The sequence below is a fragment of the Bos taurus genome, chromosome 2, assembly GCF_002263795.3.
Source record: "Bos taurus isolate L1 Dominette 01449 registration number 42190680 breed Hereford chromosome 2, ARS-UCD2.0, whole genome shotgun sequence".
NCBI classification, from domain to species: Eukaryota; Metazoa; Chordata; class Mammalia; order Artiodactyla; family Bovidae; genus Bos; species Bos taurus.
This window is the reverse complement of record NC_037329.1, coordinates 119,047,682-119,063,782: the sequence shown is the minus strand read 5'-3', so window position 1 is coordinate 119,063,782 and position 16,101 is coordinate 119,047,682. Positions and strand designations below refer to the sequence as shown.

Here is a 16,101-nt window from a genome sequence, read left to right as displayed (position 1 = left end):
TGAGCAAACTCTGGGAGATACTGAAGGATAGGGAAGCCTGGTATGCTGCAGTCCATGGGGTCATGAAGAGTCAGACACGACTGAGCAACTGAACAGCAACCATCTAGATTTCAAACTCTTGGAGGCATTTAAAACCATAGATCCCCTTTTAAATTTCTTTTGGATCTTTTCCCCATTACTTCCTGGTATAATGCTATTTTAAGGCCCTGAAATATTAATATTTGTGGTACATGTGTCTCTTTCAATTCTGGTTTCCTTGGGGTAAATGCCCAGCAGTGGGATTGCTGTGTCATAAGGTAGTTCTATTCCCAGTTTTTTAAGGAATCTCCACACTGTTCTCAAGAATGGCTGTACCAGTTTGCATTTCCACCAACAGTGTAAGAGGGTTCCCTTTTCTCTACACCCTCTCCAGCATTTATTGTTTGTAGACTTTTTGATGATGGCCGTTCTGACCAGTGTGAGGAGATATCTCATTGTGGTTTTGATTTGCATTTCTCTAATAATGAGTGATGTTGAGCATCTTTTCATGTACACAGTGGAGTATTACTCAGCTATGAAAAGGAACTCACTGGAGTCAGTTCTAGTGAGGCAGATGAACCTGGAGCCTGTTATACAGGATGAAGTAATTCATAAGGAGAAAGACAAATACTGTACATTAATGCATATACATTAACACATATATATGGAATTTGGAAAGACAGTACCGACGATCCTACATGCAGGGCAGCAAGGAAGACACAGATGTAGAAGACAGACTTTTGAACTCAGTGGGAGAAGGCAGGGGTGGGAGAATAGCATTTGCGAGAATAGCACTGAGACACATACATTACCATATGTAAAATAAATGACCAGTGCCAGTTCGATGCATGAAACAGGGCACCGAAAGCCAGTGCTCTGGGACCACCGGGAGGTGGGGGGAGGTCAAGATGGGGGGAACACATATATACCTGCAGCTGATTCATGTTGATGTATGGCAAAAACCATCACAATATTGCAGGTAATTACCCTCCAATTAAAATAAATAATTAAAAATATTAATATCTGTGGAATAAACAAGTTAATGGCTTTTAGATTTGAGATGCCTGCTGAGAAAGAAACTGCTGAGCACATGATTGTCACTTTCATGGCAACCAGCAAGTAAATGTTCATGGCTGAGCTAACATGGTCTTTCAATCTACTTTGTTAAGAGGGAACAATATTTATCTTAAAATCAATCTTCTGGATTAGCACAGAAAGGCCTTTCATCTCCACTTAGAAAGCCACGGAGGAGCTAGACACAAGGAACTCACCTCAAACTGTAAGAAAACCTGAGCCTTTTGTGGTGAGAATACTGGAATCAGGGCTCCTAATGATTCATATGGGGCTGCCCTGGTGGCTCAGTGGTAAAGAATCTGCCTGCCAATGCAGGAGATGCAGGTTTGATCCTTGCATCAGGAAGATCCCCTGGAGTAGGAAATGGCAACCCACTCCAGTATTCTTGCCTGGGAAATCCCATGGACAGAGGAGCCTGGTGGGCTATGGTCCATGGAGTCAAAAAAGAGTCCAGCATGACTTAGCACCTAAACAACAAGAAAGATTCACCCTTTGGGAACATATTATATATGTTCAACATAAAATAAATTGTATTAGATAATAACACATTTCTTCAAGCACTAGGTGAAATACATCGGAATCCTTAAACAGTAGTTGTCATCTGTCCAGTCTCTTGTCCGTACTACTCAAGCTTATCTAGTGATAGTTTTTCTCCTCTGGAGCTTTAAATGGGCCAAGAAGAGTGCAGACAATTTTGAAAATAATGGAAACACCTGTTCTTCTGATGCCACCCTCTCTCCTCTCACTCTCTTGTTCAACCTTTCCCTCTCAAATGAATCCTTCCCAATGGCATTTTAACATGCTTGGATATTTCCCAAATGAAAACACAACAAAAATGCCCTGTTCAACCACGATCCAACTCTCTTCCCCTGCTCACAGCCAACTCAGTGGAAAGAGCTGTATTATTACTTATTAGCTCCATTTTCTCACGTCCCACTCGCTCCACAACTATTCACTTTGGCTTTTGCCCCATTAAGTCTTCACAAATGCTCAGCAACTGACCTCTGTCCATTAATTCCAGGTGCCTTTTTCACTCCTCACCTCACTGGTGAGCCTGCTCATCTGGGCCTCTCTTCTCCTCTCATCCACACTTCCTCATCCCTGGCCCTCACCCGGGAAACTTCCAGTGTCAACAAAGAGGGTGTAACTTCCACACCTTTCTGCTATGTGTATATACACAGATATATAATTCATCAGGATGTGTGTTTATAAGTTTGGTTTTCTGAAGTTGACTCAGACTCATACGTTACTTTGCAATTTCCATTTTCCACTTGACGTCACAGCCTAGACAGTCTGTACTTTACTCAAGTTAAAAAGCTTTTTATGTTGGTATGTAAATGTATATATATTCAGACATAACTAAATAAGTGCTAATACACCAGGGCAAGTAATTATATTTTTAGAAATAAGAAAAATCAGATTATGCACATGGGGATCCTTGAGAGTCTTCAGCGGGGCAGACTAGTGGCCAAAGTCACAAGGGCACAGATTTCAGCTCAGTGTCAGACGAGGCAGCCATGATCCACCCTGGCCTTCAGCCCCTCCTAGAGCCATTTTACCTTTAGAGGCACTGGCAGCTAACTGAAAACAGCCTTCGTTATCTGTGTTTGGGGTTTAAATAATTTTGCCGTCTCCTTCAAAGTCATCACCTTGGGAAGTGACAGCCACATTCCAACAACAGTGTGACTTGCACAGATGCTTTTTGGAGATTTTTCTTTAGTCTAAGCACCCTTCACTTTCTCCGAACCACACACCCCACTTAAAAAAATAACATCTGGCCTTGGGGGAAGCTGAGTGAAATATAGACATGCTCATTCCTTGTCAGGTTGTCCTGGCTAATTCTCCACAGCGAGAGTCAGGACCAAGGGGGAGGATAAGCCCAGAATATGCTGACTTGAGCTCATCACAAAGAGTCAAGTTTTGGCCCCAAATGACAGGTCCTTTCTTTATAATTTTCCAACTAGACCCTTTCAAGGATCTTCTGAAAATTCTAGTTATCACAACAAATATTTTCACACACTATCTTCTTTCTTTTCTATTTAAAACAAAAAAAGTTTATTTATGTGTCTGCACCGGGTCTTAGTTGTGGCATGTGGGATCTAGTTCTCTGACCAGGGATCAAACCTGGGGCCCCTGCATTGGGAGTGTGAGGGAAGTCCCCATACACTATCTTCCTAAAATAAAAATCTGCACAGAATGGCAAAAAGTTCAGAAAGCTAAAAGATCTCTCTATTCTTTAATTTACAGTAGACTATAACTGTAGTTCTATAGTTATAGTCTACTATCACTTTTTAATTGTAGTTATAGTCTACTAAAACTATAACTTAGCTATCGTCTACTCTAACTTCCACAGGGAAATTGCAAAAGTTGAAATTCCACCATTAACAGAATAGTCGAACCAAATGAAATTTCCCACGCAGTACAAAAACAAAAGGGTTAATAGTAAGAAAACAAAACGACCCCAAAGAGATAACAGGGGGAACAAAACCAGATCTTTAGGGAAGCTTTATGTGGACAAAAAGTTATTGGAATGAAATAATTAAGATGTTAACTCAAAATATAAAACGGTGCTGAAGGCCCAGGCACACAGATGGTATCTTGTCATAGTGCTGAGAAGCCCCAGTGAGTCCGGGAGCTGAGTTCTCTCCGGGGTTGGCAAACAGCGGCCTGTGGGCCAAGGTGTCTGTTGTTGTAAGGCCAGTAAACTAAGAATGGTTTTCACATTTTAAAATATTTGAAAAAATATTAATGACACAAAAATTATACGAAATTCAAACTTTAGGACACACTGAAAAAAGATTTATGGGAACACAGCCACGTTCATGCATTTATTTATTGTCCATGGCTACTTTGTGTTACAATGGTCCATCTGGGTGAATGAAACTGTGTGGCCTGCAAAGCTAAAACATTCACAAGTTTCCTCCTTGTAGAAAAGGTCTGCCGATGCCTGTTCTAAACCAGATTTTACTGCCATCAACTCCGTGTGACCTGAGGCTGGCCTCCTGCCTTATCTGGATGCACCTTTGAAAGGAAGGGGCCTGGAGAAGGTGCTGGCTGGGCCGCCAGAACTGCAGGGAGCAGGAGCACCCGCTGGCGCCACCTACAGCCCATTAGGAAAACGGCAGGCAGGAGGCTGGCTGCAGTGGGACACTCTCTCACAGGTCTGTCCCCATCTTTGGTGGAGCCGCCCTCTTAGGTTGAGGGCTTTTAAATGAACTCTCTCCCCCAACTAATGCCGTTAATGAACAAAAAACCTCGCCTTTACACACCTTTTAAACGGACAGCCCACAACTCCAAATAGCAATACATCTTCCAGCATTCATTTCAGGAATAAATGTGCCCCACAAAATAGAAGAAAAGCACTTATTTCCACAGAGAACTTATTACCACATCTGGCTTTTTAGTTCTGAAGGAAAAATAATGAAAAAGCTCTGCAGCTCATGAGTCACCATTCTCACTCACACCACTTCACAAGGCCCGCTCAGACTCCTGAACCTTCATGCTCTAAAAAACACAGGTGAGCAGACCTCACAGCTGAGGAAACCCACAACAAAGGAATGCAAATGACTGGGCCAAGGGGTTCGTCTGCCGGCTCTGAACCAATTCTCCCTGGGCCAAGGTTCCCGCCCATGAGGGAGACAGGCCAGACTCTCACCCCTTCAGAGCAAACAACCCGGCTCAAGACCTGTCATCTTTCAACCTCCCATCAACCCCAGTGCTGTAGAGAGTGGTATCTCCTGTTGAATGCAGCGAACCCACCAAGGCAAGGCCAATAGTCTCCAAAGACGCCCGTTGTGTGGGTGGGGTCTAACTGCTGCCCCCATGTGGGCGGGTCGGCCAGCACCCGGAGCAGCAGTGATGTTCTGAGACTGCTGAGCCCACATAAGGGCTGGAAGCTTCCACTTTTTTCCCCTTGGAGCCCAGTCCCCAACCAATATGGAAGTCCAGGCTGGACAACTGAGGGATTAGAGGCCACATGGAGAGGGAATGTGGAGGACAGGATGCCAGCTTGGACACCTGGATACAGCTACCAGACACACCAAGAGAGACCACCCCCCTGAGCTCTAGCTGACCCACAGAATCATGAGAAGTAACGCAGCAGGGACTGAAATCTCCATTTCCAGGCTAACTTTTCAAGGCAAAGAAAAGACTCAGCAGAGTTGGCCCAAGCTTTCTATATGGTGTGAAGAGCCTCCAACTTACTTCATCATCTTCATCTTCATCATCATCAGATTCAAGAACACCATCCAGTAGCTCTTCTACAAAGGGAAAAAAAAGTCAATGAATAACTATAACCACAGTTGGGAGCCTGGGTCAACAAAATCCTTCAACTACTGCAGAGATGTGTAAATACCCTTCTGAGAGTTATTGTTGTTTTAGTCTCTCAGTCATGTCTGACACTTTCGTGATCCCATGAACTGTAGCCCACCAGACTCCTCTGTTCATGGGATTTCCCAGGCAAGAATACTGGAGTGGGTAGCCATTTCCTACTCCAGGGGATCTTCCTGATCCTGGGATCAAACCCGAATCTCCTGCATCCCAGGTGGATTCTTTACCACTGAGCCACCTGGGAAGCTCCTCTTGAGAGTTAGGTTACAGCAAAACAATCCTGTTCCTGGTACCATTTCAGCATAGTTTGATATTATGCTAAGCAGTTATAAATATCTCTCTCCATTTTTGTCAGCACACACTAGTCGTGGCATGAGAAAAATTAAAGCCAACATATAATTTGAGAGTAATTTTGGAGGAAGAAAGTAGACTAGTATCAATATTATTGCTAAGCATTATTCTAGATGGTGTCACACATGCGATTTGACTTAATCTTCAGTAGAGTTTGTTGACTTTTATCTGTTTTATAGCACGGAGCAAACAGAGGCATGGAGGATAAAAGACACATTATGGTAACATTCCCAGTAAGTGAGAGTTGAGATTCGAACTACATCTATTTCTAAATCCCACCATTTTCCAGAGGGCAGGCTAGTGGTCGCGGCAGGCTGAGCTCCTGAAGGCTCCTGTGCTTCACTGTTGTTTATTCGCTAAGTCGTGTCCGACTCTTTGCGACCCCTTGGCATGCAGCCCACCAGGCTCCTCTGTTCACGGGATTCTCCAGGCAAGAATATTGGAGGGGGTTGCCATTTTCTTCTCCAGGGGATCCTCCCAAACCAGGGACTGAACTTGCATCACCTGCATTGCAGGTGGCTTCTTTACTGCTGAGCCGCCAGGGAAGCCCTGCTATTAATTTCCCCTTGAGGATGGACCCTGGACTGGATGAAAACTCTCTAGCTCTCCCTCTTCTAGGTTTCAGCACAATGCTTACAGATTCATTCTGACTTGATGCCTATGACACGTATCCTAAGGTATTTGTGTGTGTGTTTCTGATCCTCCACCCAAATGTTCAATGATTTTTCTAATTTGGTTATAAAGCAGCAGACTCCTGGGTAATCCTCTCTGGGGTCCTTCCACTGCCTGATGGATACAGAACAGCTTCCGTGCTTGAGACGAAAAAGAACTACTGTAGGCCCTCTATTTAAACTGGAATTTCCGGACCTGAGCAGGTAGATCCCAAGTTTGTCCAAAATACACAAGGTTGTAAGGCTTTAGCTCCATCCACGACAACTTCCTGCCAAAGCGCATCCCTTACACAACAGTAGACTGACCCTTCCTCCTCACATCCATTAGCACGCTGGTCCAAGAGCTAGTTCTGTGTTAGAAAAAGAGGTGCTTCTTGGCCAGGGAGACAAGACACCATGCTTCTTGGCTGCCCGGGAAGAGAATATTGAAAAGGACACAGAAGTGTGTCTTGACAAAAATCAGCCCTGAAGAAGGTTTCCAACCAGAACTTGACCCTGACCCTGCAGAGGACCCTTGGCCTGGGAGGGAGGTCTCAGTCAGTGACCACAGAGCAGACAGGCAACAACTTCTCCAGCATTCCCCCACCTTCCCAAACTGGTGCAGACCCAGAGAATGTTAGGGAGCAACCTCGGCTCCCTTTTATTTATTTATTATTACTTTTATTATTTATATTTTTATATTTTATTATTTATATATTATTATTTTATTTATAAAAAATCATTTTATGATTATTTTTCAACATGCCTGCCTAGCAGAATGGAAGTCAGAAATACAGCAACTGCAGAAAATATAGTTCTATTTGTTGCTCACCTGAACTTGGGATGAATCTAGCTTGCCATAATAACCAAAGGGGAGGAAGTCTGAATGGAAATGGGTCCCCCCGTCTGAAGACAGCAGAGGTTTAACCTCACCAGCTGCTCTCCCAACCACCTTCTGTTGCTGGTGAGCCCTCTAACCTCCTCCTGTGCCTCCTCACTTCTGCGTCTGTCCAAGGGAGGGAGGCGCCACCTTGTCTGCATATGGGAATCGCCTAGGAGTTTTAAACACTATTTCTCCTCCGGGGCTCCCCCAGAGGTTCTGATTTAATTGCCATGGGGTGCTGCCTTGGGGGTTTTCAGATCTCTCCAGGTGACTGCCTGGTTCAGCCTTGGCTGTGAACCCGGGAGAGCCATCTGTGGCGTCCTCCGGGGAAGGACTTTGGGCATCTCCCTTTTGCTTGGCCTTGGTCAAACTTGGCCCTGGGGTTACAGCAGGGAACAGATGATTCATTTCTTACCTCCACTCAAGTAAGAAACAGGATCTATGCACCTGGATGTTCAGTGATGGGATGAGGGCGTGCAGAAAAGACGTAAGTGACAAACTTGGCCCAGGACCTAAGCAGCACCAGGTGCCTCTGGCACGCGTACCAGTCAGGATCAAGGCATCAGGAAGCCACAGAAAGAGCTAAGAGACTCCCCACCACCTGGTCCCATCCAAGGCTTCCTTTCTTGCTTATGGGATTCAGGTGGGTGGTCGCAGTAATGAAAGAAAGGAAGAAATATCGTCCCGGGTAGTTGGTTGGCAACATGGATTCTTCTGGAGTGGATATACGTGGGAGGATGTGTTCACTTTCCACAATGGTTCTGGAAAGACTGGCATCTTTTTTCACTATCTGACCCTTGGGCCCCATTTTATTATGGTTCATTGACTTGAGAACAGCCACCCTACTGAGCCAGGGGAAATACAGTAATTAGGAGGGGGAGGCCCACACAAAGAGAACTTCCAGTTAGAGTTTCTGCAATTGCTTCTGAATGCTTTTTTGTTGACTTAGGCCAAAAGTGTGACAAGAGATTGTTGATCTTGAGACAACATGGCCTTGACCACCTGGCTGAACTTTTGTTTGTTCATTTGGACCACGCCAGCTTCCTTAAGGCCTCTTGAATGAACTCTGAGATAGGACAAGTCCCTTGAAGAAAGCCTGTGTGTCTTTCTAGCACATGTGAAAGACTCAAAAGATAGATGATAGATTCTTGCAGTAAACGGACCTGCATTGAGCTGCTTGATGATAAACTCGATCTGGCGGATCATTTCGGCGTTGCCCTCTTTGATGAAGCAGCGAAGGATGTCTTCCATTCCCTGGAAGCATTGGAGAGAGGAAGAGTGAACATTTCAGTTTGGGAGAAAACTACTTTTTGATGGATAGTTCCACCTAATCAAAAAAAAAAAAACAAAAAACCCACCTCCCCCATTGTTTTAATGAGGAAAGGATATGCAGGATAAAAAAAATTCCTCTGCTTAGTTCATTCTTTTTTGTTGTTTTTACAATTCACAATGAAATTATTTTATTTTTGCTTGACTAGCTGACTTAATTATAACGCATTTACTTTTTAAAAAGCTATTGTACAATTTTACTGTGTAAGTGCTCCTTTTAGTTTTGGCAATATGCTGTTTTGGGAGGTGGTTTCTTTCCTGTGTTTTCCCTATATTTATACACTGTCATCTGGATTTTAGGGCCAAAAATGGTCTTTGAAAAGTGGAACCATATGCTCAGAGAAGTAAATGAACAAATAGAACCTCTTTTTAAACAGCCATCATTCCCTTTCTATCAAAATAATTATAAAGTCACTACATTGTGCATTACTTACTCTACGACAAAGCACTGACATGAGTTTTCTATTTTGACTAACAGAATTCCCGGGAAATGTAGAGGTAAGATACTGACTGACCCATAAGTATGTATTTCCCCTCCTTCCTCTTCCCTCGTGAGACGTGAATGTGCGGATGCGTATGTATGTGTGTGCTCAATCGCTCAGTCGTGTCCGGCTCTTTGCTACCCCGTGGAATGTAGCCCAACTCCATGGACTGCAGCCCACCAGGCTCTGTCCATGGAGTTTTCCAGGCAAGAATACTAGAATGGGTTGCCATTTCCTTCTCCAGGGGAATCTTTCCAACCCAGGGGTCAAACCTGAGTCTCTTATGTCTCCTGCATTGGCACTGGCAGGCAGGTTCTTTTACCATTAGTGCTGCCTGGGAAGCAACATGGATGTATGGCTGGAGCTAATGAGGCCTTCTTGCCCCTACAAGGAGAAAGTGTATCTAATACTGAACTCAAAGCTGAGGAAACAGAGTCCAGAGGTGCTGGTTGAAACATGAAATCAAGTGACATGTGAACTCTGATCAAGATGTGCCTGAAGCTTATGCCTGTACTTTTCAGTTACATGAGTCATAAGTTGCCTTTTCAGGTAGGCCAGTTTGGAATCAACAGCTCTAACAGAATCAGAGAAGAAGGGCCAAGTGTAGTTTTGAACACAGTGAGTTCCCATCACCTAAAGCAGAGCACTATCTCCTAGAAAGGTTCAATCTGGATCATAATTCTAGTTTCTCGATCAAATAGCCGTGGGACCTTGGTCAAATGGCTTAACTCCTGCCAGCCTGTTTCCTCAACTATAAAATAAGGATGGCAACTCAAGGCAACACGAGATTTTTAAAGGATGTATACTGGTGTTGGTTATGTAAACGTATGTTTGTGTAAATGCACTGAAGGGAGGGACTTCCTGGTGGTCCAGTGGTTAAGAATCTGCCTTGCAGTGCAGGGGATGGGGGTTCATCCCCTGGTTGGGGACTAAGATCCCACATGCCTCAGAGCAACTGAGCCTTCTAGCTACAACGAGAGAGTCCGTGCGCTGTAAGGAAAGATTCCACATGAAGCAATGAAGATCCTGAGTGCTGTAGCTATGGCCCAATGCAGCCAAATACATTAATAAATTTTAAAATGCACTGAGCTATATATGTCAGGCCTGTGTATTTCACTGTTCATAAATTACAATACCTAAAAAAATAAAAGCATCTAATCCAATGATTGACACATAGGAGATGCTTAATAAATGACTGAGACTGCACTTGCTGCGTCTGGTAGGGCTTTGTGGCTCAGAACAGAAAGCTGGTAGGTGAAGGGAGGGAACAAGCAGGGTTCCTGGTGGTCACAGGCGGAGAGGGTTACTACAGAGCATGATAACATTTACCTGGGGGGGCAGAGACAGACCAGTCCACGGAACAGAAGGTGAAGGAGTGGCCTGGGAGGAAGAACTGGACAGTCGACAAGGGAAGAGAGTTTCACAGAGGGTGTGGTCAGCAGCACCCAGGCTCCTGGGGAACCAGTCAGACACACCTGGGCTTGTCTATTGTCAGGAGGGCTGCATTTTCTATTTACCTCCTAAACTGACCTCTTCCCCAGACTCCATCCTGTCCCAAAGTAAGGGCCAGAGGTAGAAGAACGTGGTCAAGTGCAAGCAGAGGGATAAACCCTAAAACACCAAAGGTTAGGATCACCGCCAACCAGCTGACCACTGTCAACATTTTACCTTTTTGCCAGTGGAGTGAGACAAACGATTCATTCAGGCTCTCCATTTTTTTTTTTTTTTTTAGCTAGAGTTTACTCTTGCAAATGATTAACTGTTTATATATTGAAAGGTCTTTTAATTCTCACTTGATCTCTTTCTTCTGTCTCTAGCTCAGTTGTTACTTGGGGGTTAAAAAAAAACACAAATTCCTTCTCTGTAATTAGGAAGATTATTGGGGGAAGATTTTTTAATAGAAAATTTCTCCATAAGAAATTTCACGTCTTTTAAATATATATTTTTATGTGTGTAGGTGCATGCTAAGTTGCTTCAGTCCTGTCCAACTCTTTGTATGGACCATAGCTCGCCAGACTCCTCTGTCCATGGGATTCTCCAGGCAAGAACACTGGAGCAGGTTGCCGTGCCCTCCTCCAGGGGATCTTCCCAACCCAGGGATCAAACCTCGGTCTCTTACGTCTGCATTGGCAGGAGGGTTCTGAACCACTAGCACCATCTGGGAAGTCCATATATTTTTATACTTATTATTAAATGTATATTTAAGAGAAGTGAAATTTATTTTATTAAAATAAGTGAAGTACATAAACCATATGTTTATTTTACTAAGCTAAAATGTAAATTATAGGAATAATAAATCATAAAAATATTTTATCATGAAAGCAATAACATGTCATTTCAGATAATCCAGGCCAAATAAAAATGCCAAGGCAGATGTAAAGGGTAAGAGAGCAGGTATTTGTATATCAGCCAGATACGTGAAAATAAGAATATGAATGTGTGCTAAAAGCAGAGAAACAAGGAATGTCCATTTCTGCCAGCTCGCTGAGATTAGAGACCGTCATAAAGACAATCACACGGAAGACTGTATCTGTATGCAGTACTGAAGGAAAGAAAAGGATGGATCACATGCAGATTCCTCGTTAGGTAAAGGTTCGGGGGTGTGTCCCAAACACTGGAGCCAAACCACCCAGACCAGCTGCTCACTGGCTATGCCACCGGGCAAGGGTTTTAACCTCTAAACCTCATTTCATCACAGCAAAATGGGCACAACTACAGGAACTGCTTTGGGGGCCTTTTGGGAATGAAATAGATAAAGCCCCTGTCAGGGCCTACGACATGCACCAAATACCATCCAGTCCAAGTAATTTCTAACTCTCCTTTCACGCTCAGCAGGTCAGCTCTCTCTAGTGTTCTATTTTGTTCCGACCCAAACAGTCCACACTTACATCACTACGGGTCTTCACGAGAAATTTCTCTTGGGAAATATAAACAGAACTTCCCTGGTGGCCCAGTGGTTAAGGATACATGGATTCGACGCCTCCTCTGGGAAGATCCCATATGCCTTGGAGCAACTAAGCCTCGAGCCACAAGTACTGAGCCCACGGGCTGCAAGCAGAGAGTAGCCCCGCATGCTTCACAACTAGAGAAAAGCCCATGCAGCAACGAAGACTCAGAACAGCTAAAATAATCAACTAATTTAAAAAAACACATAAACATATGTGTCAGGTGCACATGAATACTTTCTTTTAGCAGGGAAGGTATATAGGTTCTCTGCAGAAAACTGGTAAACTAAACTCAGCAAGACCCCCTGGAGAAGGGAAAGGCTACCCACTCCAGTATTCTGGCCTGGAGAATTTCATGGGCTGTACAGTCCATGGGGTTGCAAAGAGTGGGACACGACTGAGCGACTTTCACTTTTTCACAAACAAAGGAAAAGAATTAAAATTATCCACAAGCCCCTACACTCAGACATTAAAAAAACTGTGGACGTTTTGAGATATGCCCTCCTTTTATGGGCACTGTTTACATAACTGACATCATATTGACAATATAAGACTGACTGCTGTTTTTCAACTAAACCCTATGACTGTTTGAATGTCAGTAAATTCTTTATAAACACAATTTTAATAACTATAACAATAATAGCTAATATTTTCCCAATATTTGCTATGTGCCAGGCACTGTTCTAAATATTTTACATGTGTCAGCTCTTTTAATTCTCATAATGGTCTTATGAATTTGATACTAAAACAATACCCACTTTGCCACTGAGAGAATAAGTCATAAGCCCAACGATACACCATGAGGTACTGGGAAGTCGCAGAGGCAACATTCAAACACCGCCCTGGGCTCATCAGCTCCCGATTGACCCTCTGCCTCTGTTCTGACTTAACCAGTCCCTCCTTAACCATGCCTGGCATTTAGTTGTCTCCTACTTTCCACTATGATCAGGAATGCAGTGATGGATATTTTGATACATGAATCTTTGTTCGTGTTCTTGTATGGAGCTCCAGAAGTAGAATTCCTGGGCAAAGAATGTTAATATTTTTTAGGACCGTTATACATATCACTAAATTGCTTTCTAAAAAGGCTGTATAGGGACTTCCCTGGGGGTCCAGTGTTTGGGACTCTGCTCCCAAAGCAGGGGGCCCAGGTTCAATCCCTGGTTGGAGAACTAGATCTCATGTGCTGCAACTAAAGATCCCGCGTCTGCAGCTAAGACCTGGCGCAAACAAATAAATATTTAAAAGAAATACGTAAGTAAAAAAGCTGTATCAATTTATCCTGTCCGTTTTGAATTTTGAAAGGCCCCCTCATCATGGAGGCCATGGAATACAGCAAGCAGGCCTACCATCCATAAGGGACAACTGCTGCAGCTGGAGCTGATGAACACCTGACACAGCTTTCCTACGGTGTGTTCATTTCCCAGAGTGGCAGCCAGACTCTGAGCATTCCCAGGCTCCCCTGAGCGAGGGGCATGCGGGCAGATGACCTCTCGGTCCTGCCGACAAACAGACGTGCTCGTGTGAGACTGATTCAGCAGTGGGCCATGGGAAGAATCAGGCACACAGGGACACACATCTTTGGGAGAGTTGGCTGGGGTGGCATCCGGCCTCTGGGGACAGCAGGGCTGAGTTTCCCGCATGGCAGTGCGAGAATGGCCTGGGGCCAGGGTGCAAGGCACAGCAAGGGTATCTCTGGAGCAGCCCCGTGGGGGTGGGTGGGCATTCCTCCCAGCTCCGTGGCATCTAAGCCCAGCTCCCTGGCTCTCCCGGAGACTCTGAGAGCCTTCACAACTGACCGAGCATCTGGTCTGCTCCAGCCCAGGGCGCCATGTCTGGCTGAGGTTTAGATCCCAGGGAGGAGGTCTGACGCCAACAATTCCCTGGGGGCAAGAAGGCCTTGGAGTTGGCATTAGAGCAGCCCTCTTGATTGCATCTGCTCTCCAGCCCCAGACCCTGAAGGGATCTTAAATTTCAAATAGGCCTCAGGGCACGCATCTATCTTTTTCTTTTTTTTTTTGGCATTAAGACCACCATAGTAGCATTTGGTACTAATATAATTTTTTTTTTTACTAATATAATTTTTATGTATTCTTTGTCATTTCCCACAAGCACACAAATGTTTTACACAGTTGCAAAAACAGAGTTATTGTAATAATAATGCCATATTCTTCTTTTATCCCCCATTACACAATAAAAAGTTTCCATACTGTCTCATACTGCTTTTTCTAATTATCATCTTCAGTAGCTACTAATACTGTGAGCAAAAGAACTGTAATTTCATGAGCAGGCATTACCACACATTTACATTCTGTTTTTTCACTGTTACAAAAATCCTGGAATGAGCAACTTCATGTGCAGAACTCTTCTCTGCACTGGTAGAAGAAAATGAATGAATCCAAAGCATGGAGGTTTTCATAATTTTTCACATATACTGCCAAACTTCCTTCTGGAATGACTGCGCTGACACGTATTGCAAACACTGGCCTGATCTGAACATCAGCCCTGCCCCATCTTGGCTTTGTGTGTGAGCAGATGCTAAGGTGGGGAGATGACAGACCACGTTCTCCTCACTGTCTGGTTTCCTTTATTACTGTTACATGGAAAAAGGATGTAATACTCTTTTTCAACCTAAAAACTCAAGGATAAGAGTGAAATGAGGGGAGACCTCGGGGTTTTAGAAAAACCCTGTTGAAGCTATAACCTCCCTTAGAGGCCTCTCTTCTAAATAAATGGGCAACTGCTTAGATGATGTGTCCAAAAGAGTTCTCCGTTTGCTTAGGCTTGGATCCCAGTTAAAATGCCAGAGGGAAGCTTACGCTGCTTACACCTTCACCGAATCAGTCTATGCTTTCTGTCTTTCATTTGTTTGGCCGTGCTGGTTCTATTAGCAGGTCGGATTCAGTTCCCTGTTTAGGGACTGAACCTCGGATCCCTGCACTGGGAGCGTGAAGTCTTAGCCCCTGGACCACCAGGGAAGTTCCCCACATTTTCTTTTTAACGTTAATAATTCACAGGGTGTATAGAAACTTATGTCAGAAACTATAAAGGACAATATTAATAGATTTAACTACAGAGTTAACTGCCATATGACCAAAGTCCCATAACTAAAAGACAAATGAAAAGTTGGGGAAATATTTGTAATATATGTCAAAAGATGCTTCCCTGGTGGCTCAGATGGTAATGCACCTTGTCTGCAATGTGGGAGACCTAGGTTCGATCCCTGGGTCAGGAAGATCCCCTGGAGAAGGAAATGGCACCCCACTCCAGTACTCTTGCCTGGAAAACCCATGGATGGAGGAGCTTGGTAGGCTACAGTCCACAGGGTCGCAAAAGAGTCGACAGGACTGAGCGACTTCACTATGATGATGATGTCAAAAGATTAATAGCCCTAATTTCACTGTGATTTCTCTGATCCAGAGATGACTTAGAAGCGAGTGGCAGACAGGCTCCAACATGACCCCACCTCCTGGAATTCATACTCCTGAGTGTCCCCCACACTGTTCCTGGGCTGGTCAATGTAGTGGGAATTCCTAATAATGTACTTTCACAGCCTTGAGAAATTCTACAGAAATAGAATCTAGAAAAACAGCATATATTAAGAAACTATGGTAATCATTATATTTCATGTTTTTCTTAGAATAATCGCCTTGCTACAAACTCCAAGGCCAGACCCAGAAGGGAGTATGGCTGGGATCATGAGTGCATGGACCTTGGAACACCAAGGCGTCAGGCATGAACACTGCTTAAGCACTTGCTGACTGTTTCTGGGACTAGCCCAGAAGGGAATGGCCTGGGGTAAAAACAAGGAGATCTAGACTATGTCAGTGTAGTGTCTTGAGAAAGATAAGATCAAAGAAAGTCTGCAATTAGGAACAAAAGCTGGACCCAGAGTGGACTCTGCACCTCAGGCCAATAGAGGCTGCAGGTCCCTTGACCCACTGTACCAGATTTCGTGTTCTGTCTTCATTCTTGTTGCTCGCTCCCAGGACCATTAGGGCAACAACTGGCGCCCAACGTGGGGCCGGAGCGGAAGACAG

General features: G+C 44.3%; 1 protein-coding gene across 6 annotated transcripts in view; it reads right to left on the bottom strand.

Moving 5' to 3' along the window:
- ARMC9 (armadillo repeat containing 9) overlaps positions 1-16,101 on the bottom strand; it is a 178,833-nt gene that overhangs the window by 82,366 nt on the left and 80,366 nt on the right. For all 6 annotated transcript variants that reach the window (XM_005202963.5, XM_005202964.5, XM_005202962.4 and 3 more), the window contains exons 18-19: positions 8,469-8,559; positions 5,296-5,351 (exon numbers count right to left, since the gene is read on the bottom strand). In XM_005202963.5, the coding sequence (XP_005203020.1) occupies positions 5,296-5,351; positions 8,469-8,559 (147 nt within the window). The remainder of the gene's footprint in view (positions 1-5,295; positions 5,352-8,468; positions 8,560-16,101) is intronic.